The sequence below is a fragment of the Chelmon rostratus genome, chromosome 2 (assembly GCF_017976325.1).
Source record: "Chelmon rostratus isolate fCheRos1 chromosome 2, fCheRos1.pri, whole genome shotgun sequence".
Lineage (NCBI taxonomy): Eukaryota > Metazoa > Chordata > Actinopteri > Chaetodontiformes > Chaetodontidae > Chelmon > Chelmon rostratus.
In genome coordinates this window covers 11,634,225-11,661,351 of record NC_055659.1, presented here as the reverse complement: position 1 = coordinate 11,661,351, position 27,127 = coordinate 11,634,225, and the positions used below count along the sequence as shown (strand labels likewise).

The window sequence follows — 27,127 nt, the reverse complement described above, 5'->3', positions numbered from 1 at the left end:
TCTCTTGTAGCTGTTGCTTTAGTCCTCTCTATCTGGGTGATTGCACATATTTCTATAAGCTGTGTCTTAATCCAAAGTCTGACGCGTTGTTAGTTCTATAGTAAGAGGCCAGGGGGGTTATTTGCCTCTTCTTTGTACACTGAGATGTTTTTGTTCAAAGCGCTGCTGTCTGCTACTTGTGGTACTTGTTATGTGGCCTTTCTCTGAATGCACATAATTCACATAATAGTCAAGCTTATTTGAGCTGTATACTGTATAATATCTGCAGCACACAAAAGTTAGGGTACTGTCCTTTATTTGGATAAAGAAAAACCCTGTAAAGTTGCACACACACTTGCAGAGCACATGCATTCCCATACTAATGCACAGAACAACAAACAACACAACACTTACCCGAGGCAATTAAAAGACAATGTTGACACTATTCTTTGATGTTCTTATTGGCAGCAAATCCCACCAAAAACAGCAATTGATTTTACTCACCAGCACAATAAATACGTATTAATCCGCAGCTCAAAATAGTCCCCAACAAATGCACTATTTGCTCCTGTTGGAGAAGCTTTTGCTAAAAGGTGCAGTGACCAGCTGCAGTTCTGATGTTCATTGCATTGAAGGAGCATGTCAGACAGTGTTTTTAATTGTTGTTGGATAACAATGGAGGTCTATGGCACAGAGGAATAAGAAATATCAGGCTTTGGTCTCATCTGTTAGATGGAAAAATTGCCAATTTTGGTCTTTTCATGGGATGTGAAGAAAATTGTAAAATATCACCAGCCTCATCCTGTAAGTCTTATTTAGCATCATTGAAGTTGTGTTTTTTTTAGATTTATGGTCAAGTCTAATTTCCTTATCCTCCATGTCTGTCTCTACTTTTCCCGCTTTTCCACTCTTTCTCTTTCTGCCCACAAGGTCCCAACAGAGTCCTATCTGTCCCAGCTGTCCTGGCAGGACTCCCCTCTTTACACTGAAACGCAGCCAGAGAAACGTATGTCTCAGCCAGAGCCGCCTAGTCCAGCCCCAGGTCAGCAGCCTCTTCAGACCATGGACCTGTGGGAGCAGTACTCGGACCCGTCCACAGGGAGAAGCTACTACATCAACAGCGTCACCAAGGAGAGGTCCTGGAAACCCCCCCGCCGAGCTCGTGGACGCACCAACAAGGTAGTACAACCAATACGGCCAGTGTTCATTCACTGTTTGTTACTCCTCTTTTTTCTTTCAGTGGAATTGCTTTAATTTTGAAAAGGTGAGCAATTTCAGAGCTGGATGAAAGCTTGTTTTCTCAGAGGAGAGGACAGGAAAGGGTCAGGGTGTGGTGTAAAGAGTCTGCTCATTTATATGCTCACATAGTTTGCCTGTGTCAGCATTAAAGGGGACCTTTTCAGCCAAAGAACTTCATAAGACCTAAAGGAGAGCACCCTGGCTTGCATATTTTCTTTTTGCTTAGATATGAGGTGCTGCTGAGAGGGTTGCACACACAGTGATCACAGGACGGGTTTCCACAGCTGGAAGCTGCAGTCTCGTGCACGTGGGGAGACTCATGTATGAGTTTGAGTGCTACTCGAAATTTTCTGTTTCGCATGGGGGTCACATTGAACTGAACACTGAGTGTTGCTGAATATTTCATAGTAAGCAAGCAAGGTCATTTTGGGATATATGCTTATTTGCTGAGTTAGTTGAGAGGATTGATACCACTTTCATATCAATCCATTAAATATACAGCTACATCTCTGAGACGGTTCGCTTAGTTAAGCACAGGCAGGAAATAGCGGGAAACAGCTAGCATGACTCTTTTCAAAGGTGACAAATTCTGCCCACCAGCACCTCTAAGGTTCACCATGTGAAGACATTATATGCCATTTATGTAACCTGTACAAAAAAAACAAGGTGTAAAAACAGATGAGGCTCTGAACAGTTGCCAGGCAACCAGCAGAGACTCTAGGAAGTTCCTGCTCTCTGCCAAGAAGTAGTCTTGTGCATAACCCATGATAAAATGGAGGCGCTGGTAGATTGAGCTTGGGCTAGTTGTTTCCACATGTTTCCAGTCTTTGTGCTAAGCTAAGCTAACTGGCTGCTGGCAGTACCTGCATATTAAAGACCTGCTTCAATGAAAATCAAGTTTTTAGCCTTTTTAACATGTCCATGGGATGTTTTTATATGATACATGACATAGCAGGAGTGAAATAAGCAGTCAACACCATGACTGAGGATGGAACTGCTTTGGACCAATGACAGTCAGGGCTTCACGCATCACAAACATGATGAGCCAATCACAGCAGGGGTGATAACACAAATTATTAGCTGTTGATAACGTAGTCAAACTGAAGGCTTGTGATATATTTGTACATCGACTTCTTCTGGTTCGAACATGTATGGCTGAATTACTCCATTGTCACCACTTGCCATTGTGTAGGGTGCAGTAGGTAGCAAACCAGAAAACAAGCAGAGGTTAGCAGGTACGCTCAGTATCAACGTGCCGCAGGCGAGCGGTGGGTGGAGATAGAGGGGAGACGAATTGCATCTTCATAGATCCTTGCATACTAAATGAATGCAAAGGTGCAGAGTAACATCTAAGCCATTTAAAGTCACGAAGGGATTTTTTCATAAAGAAAACTTCTAAATTTGTCATTTTAATGTACATAGATGAGTTTTTAAGTTTTAATCACTGCCAGGAGAGGAGCTTTAAATGGATGTGAGAGTGTTATCAATATTCTCATCTAACTCTCTGCAAGAAGGCGTGGAAGCATATGTTATTTCCTGCCATTTCACACTACTCTTTTAATTCCTCAGTAACTGACCAAGGTTATTGCTAAGACTGTAGTTAATAGCTGTTAATGTATCTAAGAGCTTTCCTGTTTCACACTCTGTATATTTTCTTCTGTTTCTGTAGCAGGGCAGTCCGGTGCAACCTCAGACGTTACCGAGGGAAACCAACCATCTGTCGCTACCACTTCCTGAAGCTGGCAATGGAACAATGCACACGGTAAGACTACTGTACTTCTAACATTCGGTCAAATTCAGCCTCCCTGTTGACATTCTGTGTAATTGTACGAGTAGACTCTGAATGACCTTACCTGCACTGGTACTTGGAACACCGTTCACGCTGGAAGTCACCGGATATGTGAGTTTTTTGGGACGATCAGGGTGAGGTTTGGCCTTGATTATGGTGACAAAATGTAGTTACTACCTGCTCTACCACTATTGTTGTGTCCCTGGGCTGTAACTAAACACAGAGAACAACACACACACACACACCTTTGTGTTGAGCTTTGCCTGAGCCGTCGAGCACTTTGAATCAGACGTCTTGTGTTTAAAGGGCTGAAATGTTGGTTTCCCACTGACCATCACACACATTTATCACTACAACAGTGGCTCTCAAACTTTTTCTGGCATGATCGCTTTAGGGAGCCAATCACTGACTGACAATGACAGGGGAAGCAACTGATAATGAACTTTAGTGAAATAAATGTCAGCATGATAGCATCAGTAAACTTGTGCGTGTTTATTTTCCCGACATGAATCTTCAGTCAACTTAGTTTCACTCCATGTTTTTCCCCTGGTCATCCACGTCCCCCTGCAGCGTTTCTTTACCCCTCCAGGGGGCCCCACCCTCCAGTTTGAGAACCACTGCACTACACAGAGTGACCGCCTCCATCCACACAGGAGTTTCTTTGAAGTGAACACGTCAATATTCACACGTCAATATTCACTCCTGCTGTTGCGATGCGTTGCAGTCTGAACCTTTGGCAATGACTTTCATTCATTTGCTCATTTACATATTTGTGTTTTTTTTTGATACGCCCACACATTGGCTTTGTACTTAAGCTTTTAGTCAATGATCCTCCTCAAAAGGACACTGATGAGGTGGTGAGGAATGTGTTTATGACACTGTGTGCCAAGTCAGTGATTAATCTAAGTGGTTGGTTTGGTTTTAAGATCATTCATTTGGTTTCTCAGAACTGCGAGGAAGCTTTTACATTCTTCCTTTATTGCTCCGTCCTGTGATGTAAAGAGTATCACATGATCCTTCTTATGTGACATTTCTAAAGTGCAAACAGCTGTGCTCGGAGTCTGTAAACACAGACAGAACAAACCACAGCGAGAGGACAAACACATATCCGCTGCTCATTTCTATACAAACGAATGTATCGCCAGCGTCTGTGAGTGCACACGGGGTCCAGACCAGGACTGTGTTCCAGATTAAAGCAGAAACGCTGAGCACAGGCCAAATTAAAAAGGGGGATTACATCTTTCTAGTTTCCCCATCGCTTGCTGACTGACTCGCTGCCCTACTTACTTATTTATTAACTGCCCCCTGACACACACTTCCTCTCAAATGGTGTTTTTGTTGGGCTAATCCCTGAAGGGAATAACAAGGTAATGCCTCTTGATCTGATGCAGATGAGCAGAAGCCATTAGAGCCACACAGAGCACGACGGCGAACTCTTCAAAATCCGAAACATTACAAAACGTTGCTAAATTTAAACCACTCGTCGAGCCCTCTCATCAGCCTTTCTGACCTCACAGATGCCGCCACAGTCAAACTTCCAATGTTTCATTCATTTTACCTTCTGTGTTTATACGCTCCCAGTGAGGAAGTGCAGCTGTTGTGTCAGACGGAGAAGGGTTTTTTTAATTTTGTTTGGTTTTTTTAAAAGGGAATTTATGCAACAGTGCATGAAATTGACCCGTCCACTGAATCAGTGACGGCATCGACGCGGTACAGCCACGCCAGCTGCGTGATCCAGATTGTTAGAGATAAGCATTTTGCATCTCAAGGTTGCGTTGCCTCAATGTTGCGTCAGTGTTTCAAGTTTAATGTTGCTCATCAAAAAAATACCCAGATGATCAAAGCAGTGATTCCCCCATCAAGTCAGTGTGAGATGCATTCTGTTGACCTATATGTGTCACTTTTTATTCTATGCTACATGTGTTACCCATCAGGAACATCACCATTGATATATAATGCAGACTGCGTGTCACACGAGTTAATGGCCCAGGTGTTAAAACCTGCGTGACCCACATTACTTCTTTGCCCACAGTGTTCTCTCGTCAAGCTTTTTGTTTTTAAAAACCATTGCAATGCTAACCACGTTGCCTCCTTCCTGTCCTTCGTGAGCTCATTTACATTTTAAGTGCAATTTTGAGTTGTTATAGCATTTTAAACATATATTCTACTACATATAAATGGGACATTTTGTACTTTTTACCTCTCAACATACTCTGTATTTTTGACAGTAGAGCTGAAACGATTAATTCTTAGTCAATCAACAGAAAAATTATTTTGAGGTTTGCTGTAAAATGTGTGAATGTGAACATTTGCTGCTTTTCTCTGTTTTGCATCGCTGCGAATTGAATATCTTTGGTTTTTTAACTCTTGGACTGAGGAATAGTGGTGGACATTTTTCACAGTTTTCTTGCATTTGAATTGACAAAACGAGCAATCGATCAACTGAGGAAACAGTCTGCAGATTAATCATTAATGAAGATACTGTTATTTGTGACAGAATCAACCAATGGTCCCCGTCTTTTCTTTGTGCAGCCCCGTCATCGACCAATCATGTTCCACGTGTGTTCTTTTGATTATATCGACCTATATAACAGTGGATGCTACAATATTTTTTCATTAAGCCCTGGTGATCCTGCAATTGTTGTTAAGTTTGGTATCTTTTTTTTCAGTAAGACTTGTCATGGTTGCATTTGTACTCCCAACATTTAGAAGCTGGACATTTCAGTCATCCATTGTGACTTCTCTGCTCGCTTGCTCATTAGTTTCCACACTCTCTCAACATCAGTGGGTGTTCTTGAGGCGTTAACACTGACTCATCTTGGTGGAAGTTCGTGTCGTGTCACAGCTGGTTATTGTGTCAATGAATATACCACAGATGAGCCTCACACAATTTCAAATCCTAAGTGTGTGTTTATTTTTCCTCCTAAATACAAATATGACTCTGAAATTCTTTTATCAAATCATAATTTCTATTTCACTGGATTAAACTGCCAAACAGTATATTAAGTAGTTCAAGTAAGCACCTAACACCATTAAAATGCTGTTTACACATTCAGGTGTCAGTAAAAAACAACCCACTATAGCATTTATTGGATTGCTATTATTCATTTTAAGTTATTATAAAGGCTTATACCTGAATTAAAGCTGTGGTATTGTTACTTTTTACTGAATTAAAGTGTCTCTGTTGTGTTTGCCTACATGCTTGCAAACAGAAACCGGTTGGAGAGTCGTAAACTTTGTGGTGTGATTATTCTGAGCTTCTTTACGCGACACATGATTGCAGTGGCTGATAAAGCCAGCTTCCCTCCTGAATGGGGAAGTAGATGCAGGCTGAGACACGAGGGAGAGATGATTCGGTTTGTGCAGTTTGACACCAGGACGAAAAAGTGTCATGACATGAAACCATTGACGACCGCGGACTTAAACTCAACAGGAAAAACGCTCTCAGAGACAAGAGTCGGCCTGGATTGCGTAGCTGATCGGTGATAACAATGGACACCTATGCTGTGAGTTCATTTCCATTCTCGCCCAGGTTTATTTACCGAATCGTGTTTTCATTCCTCGTATTTATGGCGTGAAATTTCTGGCAGCACATGTGACATGACCAGCCTTTTTAAACCGACCTGAGTACGTTTCATTTGATTGTCGTGCTAATATATTACTCTCATTTGGATTTTCATTGACTGTGTTTGTCTCAGCAAGGTGATGTGACTGCAGTAATGTGGATGTGTGTGAGTCAGTTCAGTGACTTAAAATCAGCATGCTGGAGTCAAACCAGTACTATGCAGCGTGTGTTTCAGTCTTAACTGAGCAATGGCAGCAACTGTCTCTCTGTCATTAAGGGATGTTCCCCTTTCTGTGTGTGTGTGTGTGTGCGTGTGTGTGTGTGTGTGTGTGTGTGTGTTTGTACCTCTGTGCTGTGGTGGTGAATCAAAGAGCTTTTTTAGCCTTGCAGGATGTAAGCGGAGCAGAGGAGTAGTTTCGTTGTTGGTGTGAGCGTTAGCCCGGCCCTCGTGGCTGATCTTAACTGAACACATCTGTCAGCATCCTGTTTTCACGTGTTGGTGTGAAATTCATCCAAACTGCAAATTCTTTGTAAAGAGTGTCTATTTTTCTATTTACAGACGTGAAATGAAGCATTCTCTGATCTCTCCTTGCAGGCTTATTATACAGAAAATGCAGTGGATTTAGCTGTTGTGAATCAGGAAATATAAATAGTAACTGTTCATCTGAGTTTCCTGTCTTTGTCGTCCTGTCTCTCTGGCTTCTTTCTCGCTTTCTTTCTCTCTAGCTGTCACCTGATTTCCTCTTCGGGAGCCACCAGAGGAATACTGATGGTGGCTGGCAGATGAAACAGGTGAAACTCTACCTGCTGCATTCTTTCATCACCAGAGGGCAACTGAAACAATTCACCTTGACTTCCGCCTTGTAAAAAAAAAAAAAACACCTGTCAAAGAGTAAAGTGAAAGATAAACACCTTTTAGCAGCTTTAAGTACATATTCTCCCTTAAAGTTGTCGTGATACCAGAATTAGGAACTAACTAATTTAATAGTAACTGATTTAATACTTACGTACAGCCACAGCTTGACCACCAGTTGATCTTCTTCCCTCTTGTTTTATCTGTGCAACCTGGCCTTTAAAGTCTGATTGTATGTCTGTTTTTCTATATCTTTGGTACTTTCAATACGATTAATCATATTAATTAATGGAGATTGTATAATTTTTAACACACAGGTTTGAAAAGGTATCTTTTAAGGTAGCTTTTGACAAACTTATTCCCCCTACGCAACAGGAAGCATTTATGCAACAAAATAGGCCGACTCATACTGCTCTGGTGACGTAGTCTGCCGCCTTGACTTTGTCACCTGTATTTCTGTACATAAATACCTATAGAGTACTTGGACTGTATCCTCCTTTCAAAGACATTTAGCTGACATTTTTTTCCTTGTTATTCATGTTTGCATGCCCAACTGGGAAGGTAATCCTAAGTGTTTTATCAGCGCTTAAAGGGCTTTTCCTCATGAAAATCAATGAACTCGAGTCATTAGATTTGCAAAAACTGCATCTCCACTGTATTACTGTAGAATACATTAAAGTAATGCCAGCTATGCTCTTCATATTCTCAGAGATCAGCATTTATGCATATTAAGGTGGTGAAATAGCAACTCATGGTGTAAAAAGAAAAGGCTGTTAACCAAGCAGTTCTGACTGCAACATGTTGCATCACAGTGGGGTGTGGGTGCGCTTGGTTTAAAGCCCTTTTAAAGGCCTCCTCTTAGCAAAGGAGCAGATTTGGCTCTCAGTGTTAATCCTCCTTGCATGAAAAGATGGCAAACATTAGGAGGGATATTTAGTCTGATTGTTGAAACTGGGTTACAGGGATTGGGGAAGGTACTTAATTATGGCTGCTGCTGCATGAAAAGTTGAAGTTGAAGCAAATTTGCGCGTTTGTGTGCCATCGTGTACACTTGTACACGCACTCGCATGGGAGTGTAAGCAAATATGTTGTGCATGTACAGATGCACATACATGCATCGTTGAGTCTCTGACGCTCAGCTCAGCTTGGTGTTCTTCCTCAAAGTTTAAGACACCGGCATCTTAATCCAGAATTGATCTGACATGGCAGACGGTTTCATAAAGGCAACCACTGTGTGACATCAACTGAGAGAACTGAGATCAGGCAAAGTTAAGAAAACCTGTTGAAGTGCTGAGCCTGAGGCAGTGTGTTCAGCTGTTGACCAACATTCAAACACAAGCCAGCATTCGGTGTCCTGACCGTGCCACTCTCCAATCTAAACTTTTACTGACTCCGCTGTCCAAGCTGTCATCAGAGCATCTCATCAACAAACACATCCACTGGAGCTAAACAAACCCACGAGAAAAAGGTTCCACTAGTGAACAAAGGTCCTGCAATGAAAAGAGCAGACAGAAGTTAAAACAGCCATAAAGACGAATTACTGTCTCCAGCATCAGTACTTATACTTTTAACTATTATACTGTTAATGTGAACACACAGTGTTTGAATGCTCTTCAAGGCTCAGATTAAAAACCAAAAGTAAAAATAAAAGAGTTAAGTTAAGTTTTGAGTTGAGTTTTGCATGCTGGTTTGCATGAATTGTATCGAAAATGCAAAGTAAATGTGAATGTGTTGCCAACAGTTGCTCCTATAGGAAACGAAGAAGTCAGCATCTAATTTTTGAAAAGGCCCTGACCTTTCTGTTGCTGCTTACAGTTGCTTGTTTGCGTTTTTAATTGTTTAGGAATTTATGCTCATTGCCCTGTTGCACTAGTTCGAGCTTGCTGTAGGCAAAGCATCAGCTGAATACTAAAATGTACAGTAAATGTGATTTAAAGGAAAAGGTTCCTCCATAGTCAGAAGGAAACAAACACATATCAGCTCTCACATGCTTTAAACAAGATCAGAACAATACAATGGGAGCTTATTGTATTTGTTTGTCAGTTTCCCACACATTAAATCAGTGATTTCCCTTTCCCTTGTTTGGCTGCCCCCCCCCTTTCACCACTGACCCAAACATTTGACCCTCACCTCTAAATCCCCGTGAAGAGTATGCAGCGTGCCGCCTCCTCTGACACCCTGAGCACGATGGCGTTCAGCAAAGGCGAGGCCCAGTTCCATAACTCTGGCCCCCAGCATGACATCAAGCAGCAGCTCAGCCACTCCCAATCAATGCTCCTGCCTGAGAACGGCAAGGTATTCACCCCCAGAGCACGGACACACGAGGTCGTAAACCGCGTGCACGGCAGTCACACGCAAGCCGAGAGAAGAGGAAATGCAGATAAAATTAAACAGTTTTCAAATGAAGCTCTGCACATGTGCACGTATACACACAGAGGCAATGAGCGCAGCTTATGATGTCCACTTCCTGTCTTTCAGCTGGTGCAGCAGTGCAGAGATTTCTCCTGTAACGTGACCAACATCGTCGTGGAGCCTCCGTCCCCTCAGAGCTCTCCAGACAGCGATGGCTGCACACCGGTGAGAAAAAAAACGCTTTACACTGTTGAAACACTGCACGAGTTTGTCGGTTTGTTATTCACAGGTGTGTCCGGGTGGCTGCTCGGGTCTCCGGGCCAGTAAGCGGATGATCATTGAGGATCATTGCTGTGAACGGATTTCACTTGGTACTAAAGTTGGACAATTGAGAAAACTGTCCACAGCGATGTCTTTGGACTAATCTGAGTAACTGTATCTGGAAAAACACATTTGGGGCTCTTTTAATGTAATTTTAAAATTCTTCATGACAAAGAAGTCTCAACGTGACGATCTGAATACCTGTGCAAATAGAATAAACTAAACGCCACTAGCTATGTTCTCTCTTTAAAATGCACTTTGTTCTTTGTTCCTCACTGACTCTGTATACTGTACTGAACACGTCTTCCTTCATAGTTAGTCTTAATTCTGTCCTCTCGCACCTTAAACAAGGCCACACCGCAGTGGGGGATTCTGCAGCAGCTCCCCTCCTGCTATTTTTTGAATGATGCAACAGTCAAGTTAAATGGGTTCGCTCAGGATGCAGCATATTACACAGAGGAAAAGCCCTCTGCTGTACTTTACTGTTAACGCTTCAGCTTCTCCTCACATGCTTTGGTGCACACTCTGCATAATAACATTCGTGTGACAGTATTAGCGCTTTAATATTGCAGATTTTAAAGCCCTCTTCGTGTGTTCTCAGGAGTTGGAGAAAGCCGGCCTCTTGAACAAGACGAAGATTGCAGAAGGAGGCCGGAAACTGAGGTGAGGCGTCATGAGGCCGCTTTTCTAATTAATTCAGTCAGATTGCATCTGTTGCTATGAATACAGTGTTTGAATAAATTATTTTCTGTCGTGCCTCCCGTCTGACCAGTTTGCATGTGCTTGTTGGCTCGCAGGAAAAATTGGAGCCCTTCCTGGGTGGTGTTGGTCGGGAACAGTCTGGTTTTCTTCAAAGATCCTAAATCACAGACTCCTTCCAGCTGGGTGAGAGCTCACACAGACTCTGTGTTTAATGATTTTAGTCCAGGAACTGTCTTTGTAGAAACATAATTCGTTTTTTTCCCAGCATATACAAAAAAACACTGTGAAAAGTGATTGCACAAAGCAAATTTGTTCATTTCAAAATCCTCAGCCGGCTCTTGTGAGTCATTTTGTAAGTTCCGAAGTCAGTTTTTCTTCATGCTGAATTTTTTTCACTGCAGAATTTAACATTGTGAAGTAACTTTTGAAGTCAGCTGACCCACATTTGTCCTCACGGGGCCTCGCAGTCAAATGGCGCACATCAGCTCGACTGTTCATGAAACAGGTCACACAAACTGCTGCAGGTGTTGTGTGTGAAAGTTGGTCATGCTGTAGGAGTCGGTCAACCCCAACTCCATAGTTAGAAACACAAGCAGGTCAATTCAGCCAATGAGGTGTTGAGAAAATAGAAGAAGAAAATAGAAGAAGATGTGTTTTTTTATGTGTGTGTGTGTGTTTATTGATATCAGAAACCAGGAAACAGTCGCCCTGAGAGCAGTATGGATTTAAGAGGAGCACAGCTTCAGTGGGCCAACGAGCTGTCCAGCAAGAAGAACGTCTTCAAGGTAAGAAACAAGAGCTCAAGAATCCTCAAAAGCGAACATTCAAAACTGTTAGACGTCAGATGTGAGCCCAAAATGTTCAGACTTCTCCTTTGCATCGCTGTGTGACATGATGTACAATGAGGACAGTGTGATGGCTGATAAGCAGCAAAACAAAGGCTCATATTTCTGTCAGGAAATCATTTTTTTCAGCGAGGGAAGTGAGAGTGGGAAGCTTTTTTTTTCACCTGGTCACTCTACAGGGACCCTCATGATTAAGAGGAAGCAGTAAACGAGAATTTTCCAGTGAAATTCGGCAGATCAAGTGAAAGGATGAGTTGAACGAATGGCAGCTTTTGTTAAAACTGGCTGACGGACGTGTGAAGAAAAAGTTATGGGGACTTTTTATCATGGTTTGTTTGTGTGTGTGTGTGTGTGTGTGTGTTATAGCTGAGGACAGTGACAGGAAACGAGTTCCTGCTGCAGTCGGAGACAGACTCTCTGATCAAAGAGTGGTACAACACCATCCAGAACGTCATCGACCGGCTGGTGAGACGCAAAACACACACACGACACCCACACAGTCGTACTTTCAATGTACCGCTTCTCTGTTACTTATGCTTTCCATTTTATGCAGCTTTATACATCAAATATTGAGGCAAATATTGTACTTTTTAACTCCACTACATTTGTCTGACAGTTTTAGTTACTGGTTACTTTTCAGATTACAATTTTTCATACCCTTCCTGTCCAGTCAAAACCACCTATCTCCGTATTTGGTGCAGATATAACGACGTATTTGGTGATTCTGAATGTGAATGTTTGTGACACACTAGAGGATTAAGTGTTTCTTTATGGGTGAAGAAAATGATCCTACTTCTTAAACTAAGTAACTACTTAAAAACCCTCTTGGATTAGCAGGAGTTAGCATTAGGATTTTTTTTTCTGATAGGTGGTTCTCATGATGATTTTATAAATCTTATGTAATATTAATCCAGAAACATCAGATAGTAAAACACAGCCAGGGACCGTGAATACTTTTACTTTTCATAATATATTTAAGAACATTTTGTTAATTACACACTTTTACTTAAGTAAGGTTTTGAATGCAGGACGTGTACTTGTTGTGAGGTGTATTCACAGTGCGGCACTGACACATTTACTAAAGTAAAGGATCTGAATACTTCTTCCACCATAGCATTTAAGCCTAATGTGAAGAATTATATATTGTAATCAGACGTAGACCTTTTACACTCGCATGTATCAGCATCAGCCAAAACAATCCCCTGTCTGCTAAAGCATCAATTCACTTCTCTTTTTCTTTAATTGTTTTTATTTGAACTTCTGCAAAGTCTGTTTGAATAGATACTTCAAACGGTGTGTTTTGTAATGTTTGCATATGATGCAGTGAAGACAATGAGCATTATTTCGCATCTGCCTGCCTTCCAGGACCGCGAGAACCCGTTAGACAACGTCCTCCTGTACTCCCTGCGGCGGGCGGGCAGCGTGGAGATGCTGGACCACAGCGGAGACGAGGACGAGAGGAGAACGTCACGTAAGTCATCACCACATGACGCCTCTCATCACTCCGTCCTGACCTCCTTCCTTCACACAACCCCGTCCCTGCCGTCCGCCTCACTTTACTCACGGCCTCTCACTCCATCATCATCACTCTTTTTCTCCAAACTTCCACACAGGCTTCTTACATCCCTCCATCCTGTCCTCCATCCTCTCCTCCATACAGCCCACATACATTTTCACGCGGCCCCCGTGGCAGATAATCCCCCCCTCAGTCCTGTCTCACCTCCGCCGCCGCCCGGCCCTCCCGCTTTTCATCCTCACCACCATCCCCTCTCATCTGCTCTCCTGCGCCGCAGCCGATCGCCCCGCACTGACCTCCTCCTCCTCTTCCTCCTCCCCCACCTCCTCCTTTCCTCCCTCTGCAGTCCCTCGCTCGTCGTCCAACCTGGAGAACACAGAGAGGAAGAGAGTGAAGACCCGGCTGAAGAAGCTGATCCTGAAGAGACCTCCTCTGCAGGCGCTGCAGGAGAAAGGGCTCATTAAAGGTGAGATTTCCTTTTGAAGTTTCATTTCAATGCAAGTATCCTTTATTCAGCAATATGCGGTGCAGTGGTGAATAATGGACGTGCGTGTTCTCTTTTGCTCAGTTGTTAATATTACAAGACGGCACCTCTGCAGATAAAACTATCCGCTGTGAAGTTGAAGCTATTTTTCCACTCAACTGAGCTGCATCATAGTTGTGATCGTTGGCAGGAAATCTCAGCAGTTATCCCGCGGTGATGCCACATCCCCCAGTGAATGCGCATCGCAATCCTCCTCCCCTGTTTAGCAAGAGCTTCTCCACAATGACGAAGTTCTTCACACTGCTTGTCTGCTGATTACAACACTAGTCTAACATCTTTTGCGGATCTTTCTTCTCTAAGGATGAAATGATCTTGTGTTGTTGTTTTTTTCAAAATTCCAAGCAAAAGACATTTTACAAAGGTACAAATAGGTGACAAATGAAAGGAAAAGCCTGAATAAATGAGTGAAGAAGCAATGGATGATGCTTCCGTTCAGGGCTCAAGGGGTCAGAGTCAACAGATCTGAACCCAGTCGAACACCTGTGGGAGATTTTTGCCCGATGTGTGTGATCTTCTGAAAAAAATACTGTTCGTCCTTTCAGTGGTGTTCAGAGAGTTGGAGAGTCAGGACCACTGAAGCTGACTCATGCTGGCCCAGCAGCTTACTAAAACACTTCATGTTGGCTTTTCCTTTAATTTCTCACTCATGAACTCCTTAGCCACGCTTCTATAATGAGTCTCTTTGAAAGGCTGTTTCTCATTTCTCATCAAAGATCAAGAAAGATAAGACATTAGAAGTTAAAACACTTGACTGTTACACAAAGCAGCGCCCTGACATTTTAAGAATAAAAAACATAATCAAAAAGGAAGGAAGTGAAAGTAAACAAACATGAACTCTTTTAGAAAATTTTAACAAATTTTATGAGCCTCTCAGAAAAGCTTTCCTTGTTTTTTTTGTCCATATTTTAAGCAAAGTATTCTAAGCACCTATTTTTTTAGGTGTTTCTTTGGCACTTTTGCATTTATTTGATAGCAAGCAGTAGAGAGGTGGCATTCATCAAAGGCTCCCAACCAGACTCAAACTGGGAATGTTGCATTTGAATGATCAGGACTCTCCAGTGGATACAACAGTCATTTGGTTAGCATTGAAAAGCTACAGCTCCCTTAAGGCTTTGACAGTGTGTCACCACAGTTACGTCCTCATCCACTAGGAGGCGTAGCGTGACTTTCTGCATGTCATTAGTAGTGAAGAAGCTGTTCAGATGGAGGAAATGATGACTCCACAAATGCTTTCACAGCGACTTTGAAAATATGGTTCATTATGGTTAAACTGATTGCACTGCTCACCTTCTGATGATATTTTCACAGCCCTCATCAGAGATAACAGTCTGATCATATAGCAGTATAATCATAGCACACTGTTTTTTAACCCTATAGTTTATACAGTACAGCACATGACTTGCATTGCATCATCAAGGGTGAGCTTACATCTCTGCTGGGAACGTGGAGGTTTTCTTCCATAATGAACAGTAAACGCATCACGAGATAGCTCTTACATCATGTGTTGGCACACTTATCTGAGGGAAAAAAAACCTCTGAAGCAACATAAAAAAGAGTGTTTGTGTGTGTTTGTGTCCGTCTGTCATCGCGCTTCAGATCAGGTGTTTGGCTGTCGTCTGGAGATGCTGTGCGAGCGAGAGAGGAGCACCGTCCCTCGCTTCGTCAAACTTTGCACCGAGGCCGTGGAGAAGAGAGGTACAGTCACTGCGAAGAGGCGGCCGACTCCGGCTAATGTGATTCTCCGCTTAAAGAGGACACACGAGAAAACCCCCTCAGTCCTGTTTTTAGCAACAGTCACTCAGCTCTGTGGCGTAAATCATCCTGCAAAAAATTACTGAAAAGTGTTTGTGATTGAGCAAAGCGTGCAGAGAAGTCGTGACAGCTGCCAGCCAGAGAGAGATCTAAATGAGAGAAAATGGAGCTGTTTGGAAACTGTTTAGTAACAATGCGGCAAATAAATATTTAATACACGCGGGGGGAAAAAAATCTGTGTTTTGATCACAAGCGCTTTAAAAACCTGGTTTTGATGAATTAAATATTTCTAGGGAGTAGTTTCAGATGGAGACATCAAGGCTGTGACAGACGGCTAAAAAAGGAAAAAACATTAAGGACAAAGTAGCTTCCGTCATCGTCAAAGTTACAGTACAGCATGACTGTAGAAGAAAGAAAAGAAAGAAAGAAATGCCACCATTTTGATTCAAATGCATGCTAACAAGCTTCAAAAATTAAATATGCTCTCGTAGAGAACTAACAAGAGCAGCAAATGTTCACGTTTAAGAAGCAGGAATCAGTCAATTTTTTAGCATATTTGCTCAGAAAATGACAAATTTCTTTTCAGATTTTCTTCATCAGTTTGATGAATTGATGAGTCATTTCAGCCCTTAGTCAGATTATAAAATGTGACAAATGTGAGATATCAGCCCATGCAATTTGGGGTGATTGCAGGAAAAACTAAACAAAAGATAACTTTCACAGTTGTGCTACAAAATTTCTGCCTGTAAGATGCTGCAGAGTTTGATCTGTTTTCCAGGTTGCTTGCATGTCTTATTGCAGTACCATGATACATTAAATGTCAGTCAGTGGCTTCTTGCAACTGTGACGCCGTGTATTAAGCTCTTGTAAGATGTTAATGATCAATGTATCACAAAAACCTGACTCTGAAACCAGTGTGGAAAAAGCCGAAACTCAGTGTCAGAGCAAAACTTAGCAGGCACTTCATCAAGCATAAAGCAATGAAATGTTAAGAGGAAGTTTAAAACTACTACTCATGGGGCGTCATGTGATCATGCAAACTTTAAAAATGCTTTTTGTAGATGTCCTAAAGTGTCAAAATGTGCTTTTGCTTGACTTTATTCACACGTTTTTGGGCTCTTATGCAACAAAGCAAACTTCCTCGGCGCACTCAATTATTGATGTGCAGACAATGTGCAGCAAAACAATTATATCAGCTCCGACTGCCTCGAAATCTGAGGAAACGCTTTTTCTTTCGCTCACAAAGTCACATTTTAATGTCAGTTTGGTTTTGATGCTTGCCATCTGAAGTCTCAGTAGATGCGCAGACACAGATAAAAGCAGCCCTGTGTGGTTCGTTGCAGGACTGGACACTGACGGCATCTACAGAGTCTCAGGGAACCTGGCAGTGATTCAGAAACTACGCTTCCTGGTGAACCACGGTGAGGATTAAAACTGAACTTTAATTTAATCTCTGCCTGAAATGTCGGGGGAGGAGGGAAGTAGAAGTTGGAACTTTCTTGCATTCGTCAGAAATCACTGAATTGCATCCTGTTTTTCCAGCCGGGATAAATGTCATCTGATGCTGTTTTGTTCATTCTATATACACATGATATTGTGTAACACAAACACACACACACACACTGTAAACCTGCTTGAAACCTGTTACTGTCCCACCACATGACATCCTTTAAGTAGACCCTGCAGGAAAGCCGGCTGAGTAACTATTGGTTTTTGCAGAGCGAGCGGTGACCACCGACGGCCGCTTCATGTTCCCAAAGGAGTTGGTGCAAGGTAGATTCAGACTGACGAGGAAAACGGCCGCTTTCGCGCGCTCCTCAGCCTGCTTGTTTTGTGCATGGTGTGTTGCATAATGTGAACGCCTCGGCGAAAAACTCCTCAAAACGCCCACCCACAGACTGACACGCAGAGCTGAGCTGCGGCGCAGACGTGCACCGCACAGCTCGGTGGTTGCGCCTCCATTTGCTTCATGTATGTGTGTCCCTCGGGCTTTTCTGCCTTAAGTTTTCTGATGTAATAACACGCAGCAGGTTGTACAGCGAGCTCTCACGCAGTCCACGGCTGCCACCAAGTGGACGGAGCGCAGAATCAGCCGCTCGTGTGCTGTGGCGTGCTCTAATCCCGCAGCAGCATCTCTCTGGCTGATGTTTCTCTCCATTAGATGCTTGTTTGTGTCATATATATCGACCAGCTTGTCAGACTTGAGCCATTTATTTTCTTCCCCTTGGCTCTTCCAATTTGAGAAGCATTTGTCAGCTGGATTTGAAGAAAATGTGTGCTTGTGCCTCTGTGTCTTTTGCTTTTACAGACCATTTCTATCTCCCTCCTGCAGCCACAAGCCCTCATGTTACGCCTTAACTCTGACGTGAATTCACACTCTGCTCTGCTCACTAAACGATGCCGCCACTCTAACTGCACTTGTTTCTCTCTTAATTCTAACTCTTTGTCGCTCTCTTTCATATTGCCGTGCCTTTTGTTCACTTCCTCTGACTCCGTCTGTCTGAATTTCTCCCCCTCACCCTCTCCTCCACCCTCCTCCCCCCGCTCTCTCAGAGGAGAAGCTGAACTTGGACGAGAGCGACTGGGAGGACGTTCATGTCATCACGGGGGCTCTCAAACTCTTCTTCCGCGAGCTTCCTGAGCCCCTGGTGCCCTTCGGCTTCTTCACCGACATCGTGGAGACAGTCAGTGAGTGACCGGCTTCAGCCCCGTGCAGACTGTTTCATTTACACACTGTGCACAGCACACCCTCCCCTCTTATTGTGTCACTTCATACAGAATGACATCATCTTTGATCAAGATAGAAATTAAAGCACGTCGCCCGCTGTCAAAGTTTGTATGAAATAAAACAAAATAATCCCCTTTATATTTGAGGTGAGGCAGTTTTAAATGGCGTTGTTTTTAAAGTATAAGTAGTGGAAAGCAATTAGGAATTGAGGGATGATTTAAGTCCCTGACTGAACTCAAAGTGCAATTACATGATCTGCATCTTAAACCTCTGGGCCACAGGGACGCCCACACTGGATACTTTATAATCTCACTTTATTATTTATCCTCTGAGGTGCTTTTATTTTCAATACTCACAACACTGATGTGGTTTTAATGAGTCAAAACCAGGGCAGCCTTGGTTAGAGAGTTCAGCCCCCTCTTCACTTGGGCGCTTTCACGCTTTTTGTCAAAGCTGCGGTGGAAGTTGTTTTCTTCATTATAGAATAAAGTGTGTTTACAGCACGTTTCTGTCCACCTCTAGAACATGTTGCACAACGGCACATATGTCACGGAAGATATGTGGACGCAGTAAAAAAGGAACGGTGCTTCCCAAAAAGAAAATTGCATGAATTCCGAGGCAAGAGAAGAATAATTACATCCTGACAAAAGTGAAATTTATTGGGCAGTATTGAATTAAAATGAAGTGATGGTTTTACTGCAAAAAAAAATCCTCACAGTCTAAATCCTCACATTTAGCTGCAAGTCCTGTAATCCTCTCCATACGCAAATATTATATTTCAATCGTTTTCAAATTTTGTCGCCATTATTCAAAGGACAAGGCTCAAGTTATTCTATGCTTTTCTTCTTGTCAACAAATGGCAAGAAAAGACCAAAACCAACAACGTGGTAGTTCATCACTACTTTGCTCACGTTGTGTGAGGCTGTCCATGCAGACTATACGTTTAAAAGCAGCCCACAAATATATGGTTTAATTTCTGAAAAGACCAAACGTTTTCCTGAAACAGATGGACAGGTAGGTTTAAGCAAAGTTTACTCAAAGAAGGAGAAAAAGGGACTATTTTCAGCTGGGGATGAATACAAATTTGGTGCTTTGGTGCAGTATTTTCAGCAACAGTGCTGCGTCGGTAGAATTGAACAGTGCGCATGTTCATCGTAATAACGAAACATGTCATGTAGTGCTGTGCCATAGTGTCATGTCTGTTGCACTGAGGAATAAACCAGATCAGGCTCACATACAACACGTGTTAGCAGGAACAATTCACTGATCACGTTTAAAAAAAAAAAAATCACCAAACTTTTTCGTTAACTGTGTTCTTAATCAATTAATTTGCACAGAACTCTGTGATACAGCAGTGTATTATAATATCTTTTACTCATCCTGAAACAGTAGATAGTAACAGTGGATGCATTTCAAAAAAAGCTACCCATTAAGAAAAAAATGATAACAAATGTAAACCCGTTCTTGGTGTGAATTCCCTGTTCCTTATCAATCCATGGCATGTTTTTGTGTGAACATCAGTTCACTGTTCATCAAGCCGCACTTGTGATCGCTGATAATTGCATGCTGTTGTATCAGATTAGATAGGGATGCTAATACAGTACATGTGATATCAGTTAGTGGATGTCAATCAGGTTCCCCATGCTAATAAAGTACACGAAATGCAACGCAAATGATGATATTTATGGTGATCTGACAAGCCTCTTGCTCTGTGTTGCAGAGATGTCAGACTACATGGACAAAGTGGATCGTTTGAAGTGTCTGGTGCTCAACATGCCTCCTCCAAACCATGACACACTGCAGTTCATGTGTCGCCATCTCAAACGGTGAGAGGGCGGGAGTGAAACCACATTCAGGACCTCTCTGCTCATGTGTTTGTCTTCATCTCTGCTTGTTTCCATTTGTCTGTCCTGAAATGGGCACATTTCATAATGCAGAATATTCCCTCGGGACGTTTCGGCACGAAGGAGTGAACCAGACACCCTCGCTGGAAAATAGAATCTCCTCCTCATAACTTTTCTTTTTTGAATCTGACCACAAGAGGGGGTCGTTTCCTTGTCATTCTCAGTCATTTTCAGTCAGGGATTCTTTGGCCGAGGCTCTCAGAGTGTGCCAGCGCTGTACCAGGATCACACTGTTGTTAAGTTTGGGTCCCTGTGAAGATGAAAAGGCTGGAGGAAGATGAATGGTGTACAATGTTCTGCGAGCCAGTTCCTTTTACAGTACATAAAATGTGTGTTTTTTACCGCCTATGGTTTTTCCTTCCACTACAGGGGTGAGCGTTCGTGTTCTGAGGCCGATGTTTGTGCCAGGGTGTGGTGGGCCCCATGAATTTGTCAGCTCGGTGTCTTTCTCTCATTTTCTCCCCGCTGTCATTCCTTTCCCCCTCTCGCTCTGGTTCTCATTTATTATCTCCTCGCCCAATCACCCCCGTCCCCTCCTCTCCCGCTCGCTCGCTACCTTTGTTTCCTTACTTCCTCCTCATTCTCTTCCTTCTTTTATTTATATTCTCCCTTTCCTCTTCCTCCCTCCTTCCTCCTCTTTCTATCCCTCTCTCCTTTTTTTCCCTCCCTCCTCCTCCTCCCTCCTCCTTCCCTCCGCTCTCCTCCTTGCCTCGAAGGTCCCATGGGAGCCTTGTGGTTCGTCTGCTGGAAGGCATACCAACACTACCGCCGCCACCGCTGGAACCTCTCTCTTTTCTCTCTCTTCGCCCTCTCACTCGCTCGCTCCTTTTTTTCCTCTTCCCTCTCCTCTCTCTCTCTCTCCCTTTTTTCCTCGTCTCTTTTTAATGTGGAAGTTTTGAGCAATTGCTGGCTGCTTCTGTGGCTTGGTGGGAATGGCATTTTTAGAAGAATGCCTCATGCTGTGGCTTCAATCCATTCCTGAGTCCCCCCCAATCACACACACACACTCGAACACACCAACATAGGTGGCTACGGGCGGAGGATTTCCACACTTATGTGCACAAGTCTGGATTCTAAAAATGCAGATAACGTGAAAATGCATGCAAAAACAAGATGTCACTGGTGGATGCACGAGCGCTTTAAGTTACGGTCCTGAGTTTGTAAGCGCTATAAAGATGTCACATGCTGACCACAAGCATGAAGCTGTACGGCCAGTTAACATCATCTATATGTCTGCAATCCCAGTGATGAATTCAAACAATACTCAAGTCAATTTCGGAATCCATGAGCTGTCGTCTCATGACGGTTTAGCCTCTGCAATGTTTCAGGGTTTCCAGTGTAGCCAGCAGATATCCGGATAACAGCCAAGACTTCCTCTACCACGCGCTGATCATTGCTTACAGTCCGATTAGCGACTTCACTCTCAAACTCCACAAAAACTCATCACTTTGGCTAATCTCAATAAATAGATATCTGCATATGAATGCAGATAAATTTTAAAAAGCTAACATAAAGCGCCAGACAAACTCGCTCAAACGTGATTGGTCACTACTACTCGGGCAACAAATGGAAACCACAACCAAATTCTTGTCCCTGGCTGGCAGATTTTGCATTCATTTGCAGATGTATATATATTTATAGAAAGTCAGCATGCTAAGGTGTTCACCTTAACAAGACAAATATGCTTAATGTGTGGCAGGTCTAGTATTAATCATGTTCACCATCTCAGTGTAGAGTTTTAGCCCGCTAACATTTGCTAATTTGCGCTGGACACAGTACAGCTGAGACTGATGGGAACAAAGTTTTGGACAAATTAAAATTTTGAGCCGATGATGGCTGAAGCTGAAAAGATGAGCAGCTGTTACAGTGTTGTTACAGGCCATCGTCGCTCATCCTTAGGGGAGCATGAACGTGTGCAAGTTAAGACCACACCGCTGTGCTAGTGAGACTAAAAATTAAACTCCACAAGTTGCAACAATTCAAAATCCTTCATCAGGAGTCAGTTTTTGTTTTTGTTGTCATTCTTTAATTTGTGTTGATACTGTAGATGATCAGCTGCTCTCTGTGTCTGTCCTGTCCCTCTGCAGAGTGTTGGAGCGCTCAGACACCAACCGAATGACCACCCAGAACATCGGCATCGTGTTCGGGCCGACCCTGATGCGCCCGGAGCGGGACAATGGCAACATGGCGGTGAATATGGTTTACCAGAACCAGGCAGTGGAGCTCATCCTCAGCGAGTTTGACCACATCTTTGGAACACGAGGCCCGTCGTGATCTTTACGGACAGAGGGGGTTCAAAACGCTGCTCCAGATCAGACGAAAGCACAAGTAGTGCAGCATTTGTCCTCTTTGCCTGTTGACTCATGTGGTGTAAAATGGATTTCACATCAAAAGATAATTACGGGGTAAAAAGAACCAGGACAGAAAGCTGCTAATCATGACATCTGGCCTCCATATAAAGCCATGTTAAAACAATAATAGTAAAACAAACCAATTTTAGCTGCAATACTTGTGTCTTTGACTGCAGATGTGGAGCCCAGCCCCGGTGTTCTTTGCGGCTGGAACAGACGCCTCCATGTCACTTTTCCTTGATGTTTCAGACCTGATCAGGATAAATGAAAGCCATAAAAGTGATAAAGCTCCTCCAGCCGGTCCAGCTAGCTGAGTGTTAATCAGTTATTTATCAAGGAAGGATGTGTCTTAACGTAGCACTGAAACAAAACTCAGCAGAACCATCTCACTGTGAAAACACATGCACCAGCAGCTCTTGCAGCAAGGACGGACAGATCCCACCTGCGGCAGTGGATAGCCTGTAAAATATGCAAACAAGCAGGAAGCGAACTGGGCGTGTAAATGTGCCCGTATCGCCACTGAAGCTATACAGTGTTTAGATGAAGAGTTTTTAGGTTCATTTCAGAGTTCAGAGGTGAAGCTTGTGAATGTTCCAAGAGGGCAGAAAATGTTCCTTTGTACCAAATAGTACTTTTTAGTGTGTGGACCTTCAAAGCTTCCCTAATTGTACAAACTTGGATCTATCTGTAAGTTAAAAATATGAAACTGTAAATATGTGAAATACTGTCTTTGTCAGCTGTTAGCACTTTGCATACAGTGTGTAACCTAAACATGACATATTAGCCAAATTCAAACTCATACTTTTGAAATTAACTGTGTTGTTAAGATATTGTTGGGCCTGATTGTTAACTCTCCTGCAATAAATAGTAAACCACCTGATTTGATCTGCTTTGTGATATTTGCTCAGGATGTGTCTGTCAGGTTGTTTATACCGAGCGATGGGTTGCGTGAGAGATAGTGGAAGTGTGTGGAGGTATGTGGGCCTCAGCGACGCAGCGGGCGGAGGCATCCCCTGTGATTGGTGCAAATGCTGCTTTTAATAACAGAACAAAAGAGGAACTGGAAATGCATATGTTTAAAAAATGTGGATTTTCCCCCAAAACCCTCTCACTCTCTCACTCTGTGGCTTTGGTAATTTTATATTGGCTGTGGGTTTGGCAAAAGACAAAAAAGAGCAGAAAAGAGGCACAGGGGGGAGTGGGAGGTGGGGGGTGGTGGGTTGGGTTCATAGCTCGTAGATTTTTGCAAAGTTTTATTAGATGTATTTATTCATTTTTATGTTCGTATTATTTCAAGTCCTATGAGTGTGTAGGGAGGGGCTACAACAATGTGTGGCTGATTGATCATCAGAACTTTTGATCACTGTGTGCATTTCCAAGGCCGTGCTTTTATTTGATTGACACAGAAATATTTTCTACATCAATAGACAACCGCATTTGCTTATTTGATTCAAATGCATGTATGCACATAGTCATCACAGTTTATACATTCATCCCTCAGTCAGTATTGCAGTTTCTCAGTTTCTCGCGGCTCGTCTGACGGCCGCGTGTCCCAGAGCCTCCTCGCATTAGATTGAATGTTTCCATTTTTTTTTTTTTTTTTACAATATGGAAGGAAAATTTAACACCCAGAAAACATTCATTAAATATTTTACTGTATGTTTTGTTCTCTCTCCTGATTCTCAAACTGAAGGGACTTTTTCTCTCAATAAAAACCGTGGCATTAAACTGCTGTAGACTCTGTCGCTCTGTTTTATTTCACATGGTGCGATGGTGCTAATCACTCCCCAAAATAGAGTCAGTTCATCAGACACACAATCAAACACCCCTCCCTCTTAATCAGCAGTGTGCCGGCAGTGAAAGTCAAACACTATTACCTCATCTTTTAATGCTGCTCCTTCTTTCTTTCTGCCTTTCTTTGACTTGCTAATGATGGTACTCCTGAATAAAGTTAAAACAATGAAAAAATACAGTGCTTCTGTAGTGTTATTATAGTGGCATAAGCAGCCATTACTTCAAATGCAGGCAAAAGAGCAGAAGTGCTGCAAACTTTTGGGAAAGTTTGCTTACAACAACAGATTTTTGATGCATGAACTGATGAAATGTAAGAACCCGACATTAGTTCAAGACCATTTTGCATCTGTAGGTAGTTATTTTGTTTGCTGCAACTCTACAACAAAATGTTTTTGAGTATGTGTAAGTATTTATTAAAAATTCGTGGAAGTAAGGGAATGAGAAGTTTGGGAAACATTTTCATCTGTTGCATGTTTTTCATCTAAAGCTGATTTGATTTGAACAGTCCTAATTTAAATGAGCCATGTACTTCATAGTCATCTGCACGGCCGCCTCTATGTTAACGAATCTATACGGCTTATTCTTGCAGGAGGTGATACAACCGTAATGGCATATGGCATTTATGTGTCTGTATATCACGCCTTTGGTCTTTTGTAAAGTTGTTTAATTCATTTCCTTGGAGAGGAAAGAGGAAGAGAGAAAAGTTTGTCTATGGAGAATCGCCTTCAAACTGGGTGGAAATCAGTGTCTTCCTCAAAGACTGCAGTAATGGCTATAATGGCTATAATGGCTAACAGGCCAAGGCACCTGGCCTTGGCCTTGTTGCTCTGTTTGACGAACAGTTTCTCTACCCACCAGAGAAATACATCTGTAGCTGTGTTCATTCTTCATAGACAGGCCTGATTGCTCTGTCTCGCACAGGGAATCGAAACTTAAACATGCTCACCGCCCAATCTCTTAACTTGTTGCTCATGGATGGGACTTGCAGCATGTTGCAAGTGACGCTGATGCACAGTTGCCGTCTGACTGTGGTGATTCTTTGTACACCACAAATATAAGGCAAGGCAGTTAAATGTCATCTTACTCACCGTCGAGCCCCAAGCCAGCCGACTTATCAGAAAAATGTCATCGCCGATTGTTGACGCTATGGCTGACTAAACGCTCTGATGTATGGCACCCACAAACTTCTGACCTACGTCACTCATGCATGCTTTGTTACAGTCAGCCAAGTGTTTACTCAACGTACCGTTAAACCTAAAGCTCAGTGAAATACGAGACGGGCTGCTCAGCCCCTGCAAAGCATTTAATAGTGATAATTTAATCTGCCTCGTTTGAAATAACTTAATCATTTTAGCCCCTTTTTAAAGCAACTGGAGGAAAACTGTCTCAAAATGAACCTTGTACGGCCGATAGTTACACCCTCATAAAGCCTACAGCAAGAGGTTTTAAATGGACCGACAGGAAAATGCTGATCTAATTTAAAAAAATCAATGAAATACAAGATTCTGGTGACAAAGTATGTACAATTTTATTACAAATATCCACAAACATGCAAAAATTACATATAAAAAGTTGATACAAAAAGTTGGTGCCAGTAAAAGATTTAAAAAAAAACACTGCTTGTTGTAAAAAAAAAAAAAAAGTGCGTGGACAGTGAGTGAAAGTAAACCAATTCTTTCCTATTTCAGGTAAGGAACTATGCAAGAGCAGAGCGGCAGTTGGTGTGTCACATATGCATATCTTTGGTGATAAACACACACACACACACACACACACACACATTATGACCAAGAAGTGTCTCTGGCACATGGTATGCATGAGTGCTACAGGCTTAGTCACACCTCATGCACCACCGTCTTATCTCGTCGTACCAAGGCTTTGTCGGATTACTCACAGTGTTTGAGTACATCTGAGGCACTTTTCGCGTTGACTACACTGCAGTCAGAAAGAGGAAGTTAAAAGCTGATGTATGTATCCTGAGACTTGACCCTCTCGCCAAACCTCAACAGACAGCCCAAAAAGTGTGGCACATATAGTTCCGGTGGTGCGAAAATAGGCTCTGTCACATGTAAATTATTACGAGAAATAGGAGATGTTTTAGCAATGAATGAAATAAAGCAGCTCCGTGTGATTATTACACAAACAGTGAGACAGTGCGAGTCTTATTTGCTCCCTCAAAGGCAAAAAGCCCAGAGTCTTACTTCATCTTTTGCCCCTTTCAACCTCCCACACAGAAATGACCGTCCTCTAGCAAGGCTTACAGTTAAAAAGGTGCAGTCCACTGCTTCTTGTTTAAGAAATAAATAACCACCTTCCAGTTCTTCCTCTTTTTACTGCTTGCTCTAAACAACTAAATGGATTGCTGACGAGTTAAAGCCACTGTGCACCATAGTTGAGAAGAGACGAGCTGGTTGTACCTTGTGTTTTCACAGCATGAATGATAAAAGTTCTGGCAGCAAACACTTTTACATATAGTTCTCACTGGCTTTGGGACAAAGTAATAGCTGCATTTGTGTATTTTCATTCAAAACATTTTACAAGTTATTGTTCATTTCTTAAAACAGAGGTAAAGATTTGTTTCAAATAATACCACAGGATATTGAAAAATGAATGTTACTTGCACTTATTCAGAAGAATAAATATACTTACTGAGTATCAGGCTATACCCTCTAACTTTGATGCCATGTTAAAGTAACAGTAGACGTCTTTCCATCCTGCAATCAATCCTGCAAACGTTTCCTTCAGGGCCTGCCTTCTTAACCCGCTCACTGGTGTGCATCTACTTGTGAACAGTCAAAATGTTTCAAGCAAAGTTAGAAAAAAAAAAAGAAAAATCATCTGGATCCTGGATGTAAAAATACAAAGGCCTCTGCTTTATGGGTTGTGCAACAGT

The 27,127-nt window shown here is 42.5% G+C and overlaps 1 protein-coding gene across 6 annotated transcripts in view; it reads left to right on the top strand.

Moving 5' to 3' along the window:
• Positions 1–23,325, top strand: part of arhgap9 (Rho GTPase activating protein 9) — a 40,770-nt gene extending 17,445 nt beyond the window's left edge. Inside the window, exons 6-22 of one of the 6 annotated variants that reach the window (XM_041946511.1) lie at positions 910–1,158; positions 2,891–2,980; positions 7,299–7,364; positions 9,574–9,720; positions 9,904–10,002; positions 10,700–10,761; positions 10,896–10,983; positions 11,490–11,585; positions 12,012–12,110; positions 13,011–13,116; positions 13,508–13,627; positions 15,302–15,400; positions 16,801–16,878; positions 17,177–17,230; positions 18,011–18,145; positions 19,906–20,011; positions 22,177–23,325. In XM_041946511.1, the coding sequence (XP_041802445.1) occupies positions 910–1,158; positions 2,891–2,980; positions 7,299–7,364; positions 9,574–9,720; positions 9,904–10,002; positions 10,700–10,761; positions 10,896–10,983; positions 11,490–11,585; positions 12,012–12,110; positions 13,011–13,116; positions 13,508–13,627; positions 15,302–15,400; positions 16,801–16,878; positions 17,177–17,230; positions 18,011–18,145; positions 19,906–20,011; positions 22,177–22,363 (1,881 nt within the window). In that variant the 3' untranslated portion in view covers positions 22,364–23,325. Of the gene's footprint in view, positions 1–909; positions 1,159–2,887; positions 2,981–7,298; positions 7,365–9,573; positions 9,721–9,903; positions 10,003–10,699; positions 10,762–10,895; positions 10,984–11,489; positions 11,586–12,011; positions 12,111–13,010; positions 13,117–13,507; positions 13,628–15,301; positions 15,401–16,800; positions 16,879–17,176; positions 17,231–18,010; positions 18,146–19,905; positions 20,012–22,176 lie in introns of all 6 variants that reach the window. The other 5 variants (XM_041946502.1, XM_041946528.1, XM_041946519.1 and 2 more) reach the window with 5 other exon arrangements.
• Positions 23,326–27,127: the final 3,802 nt, after the last annotated feature.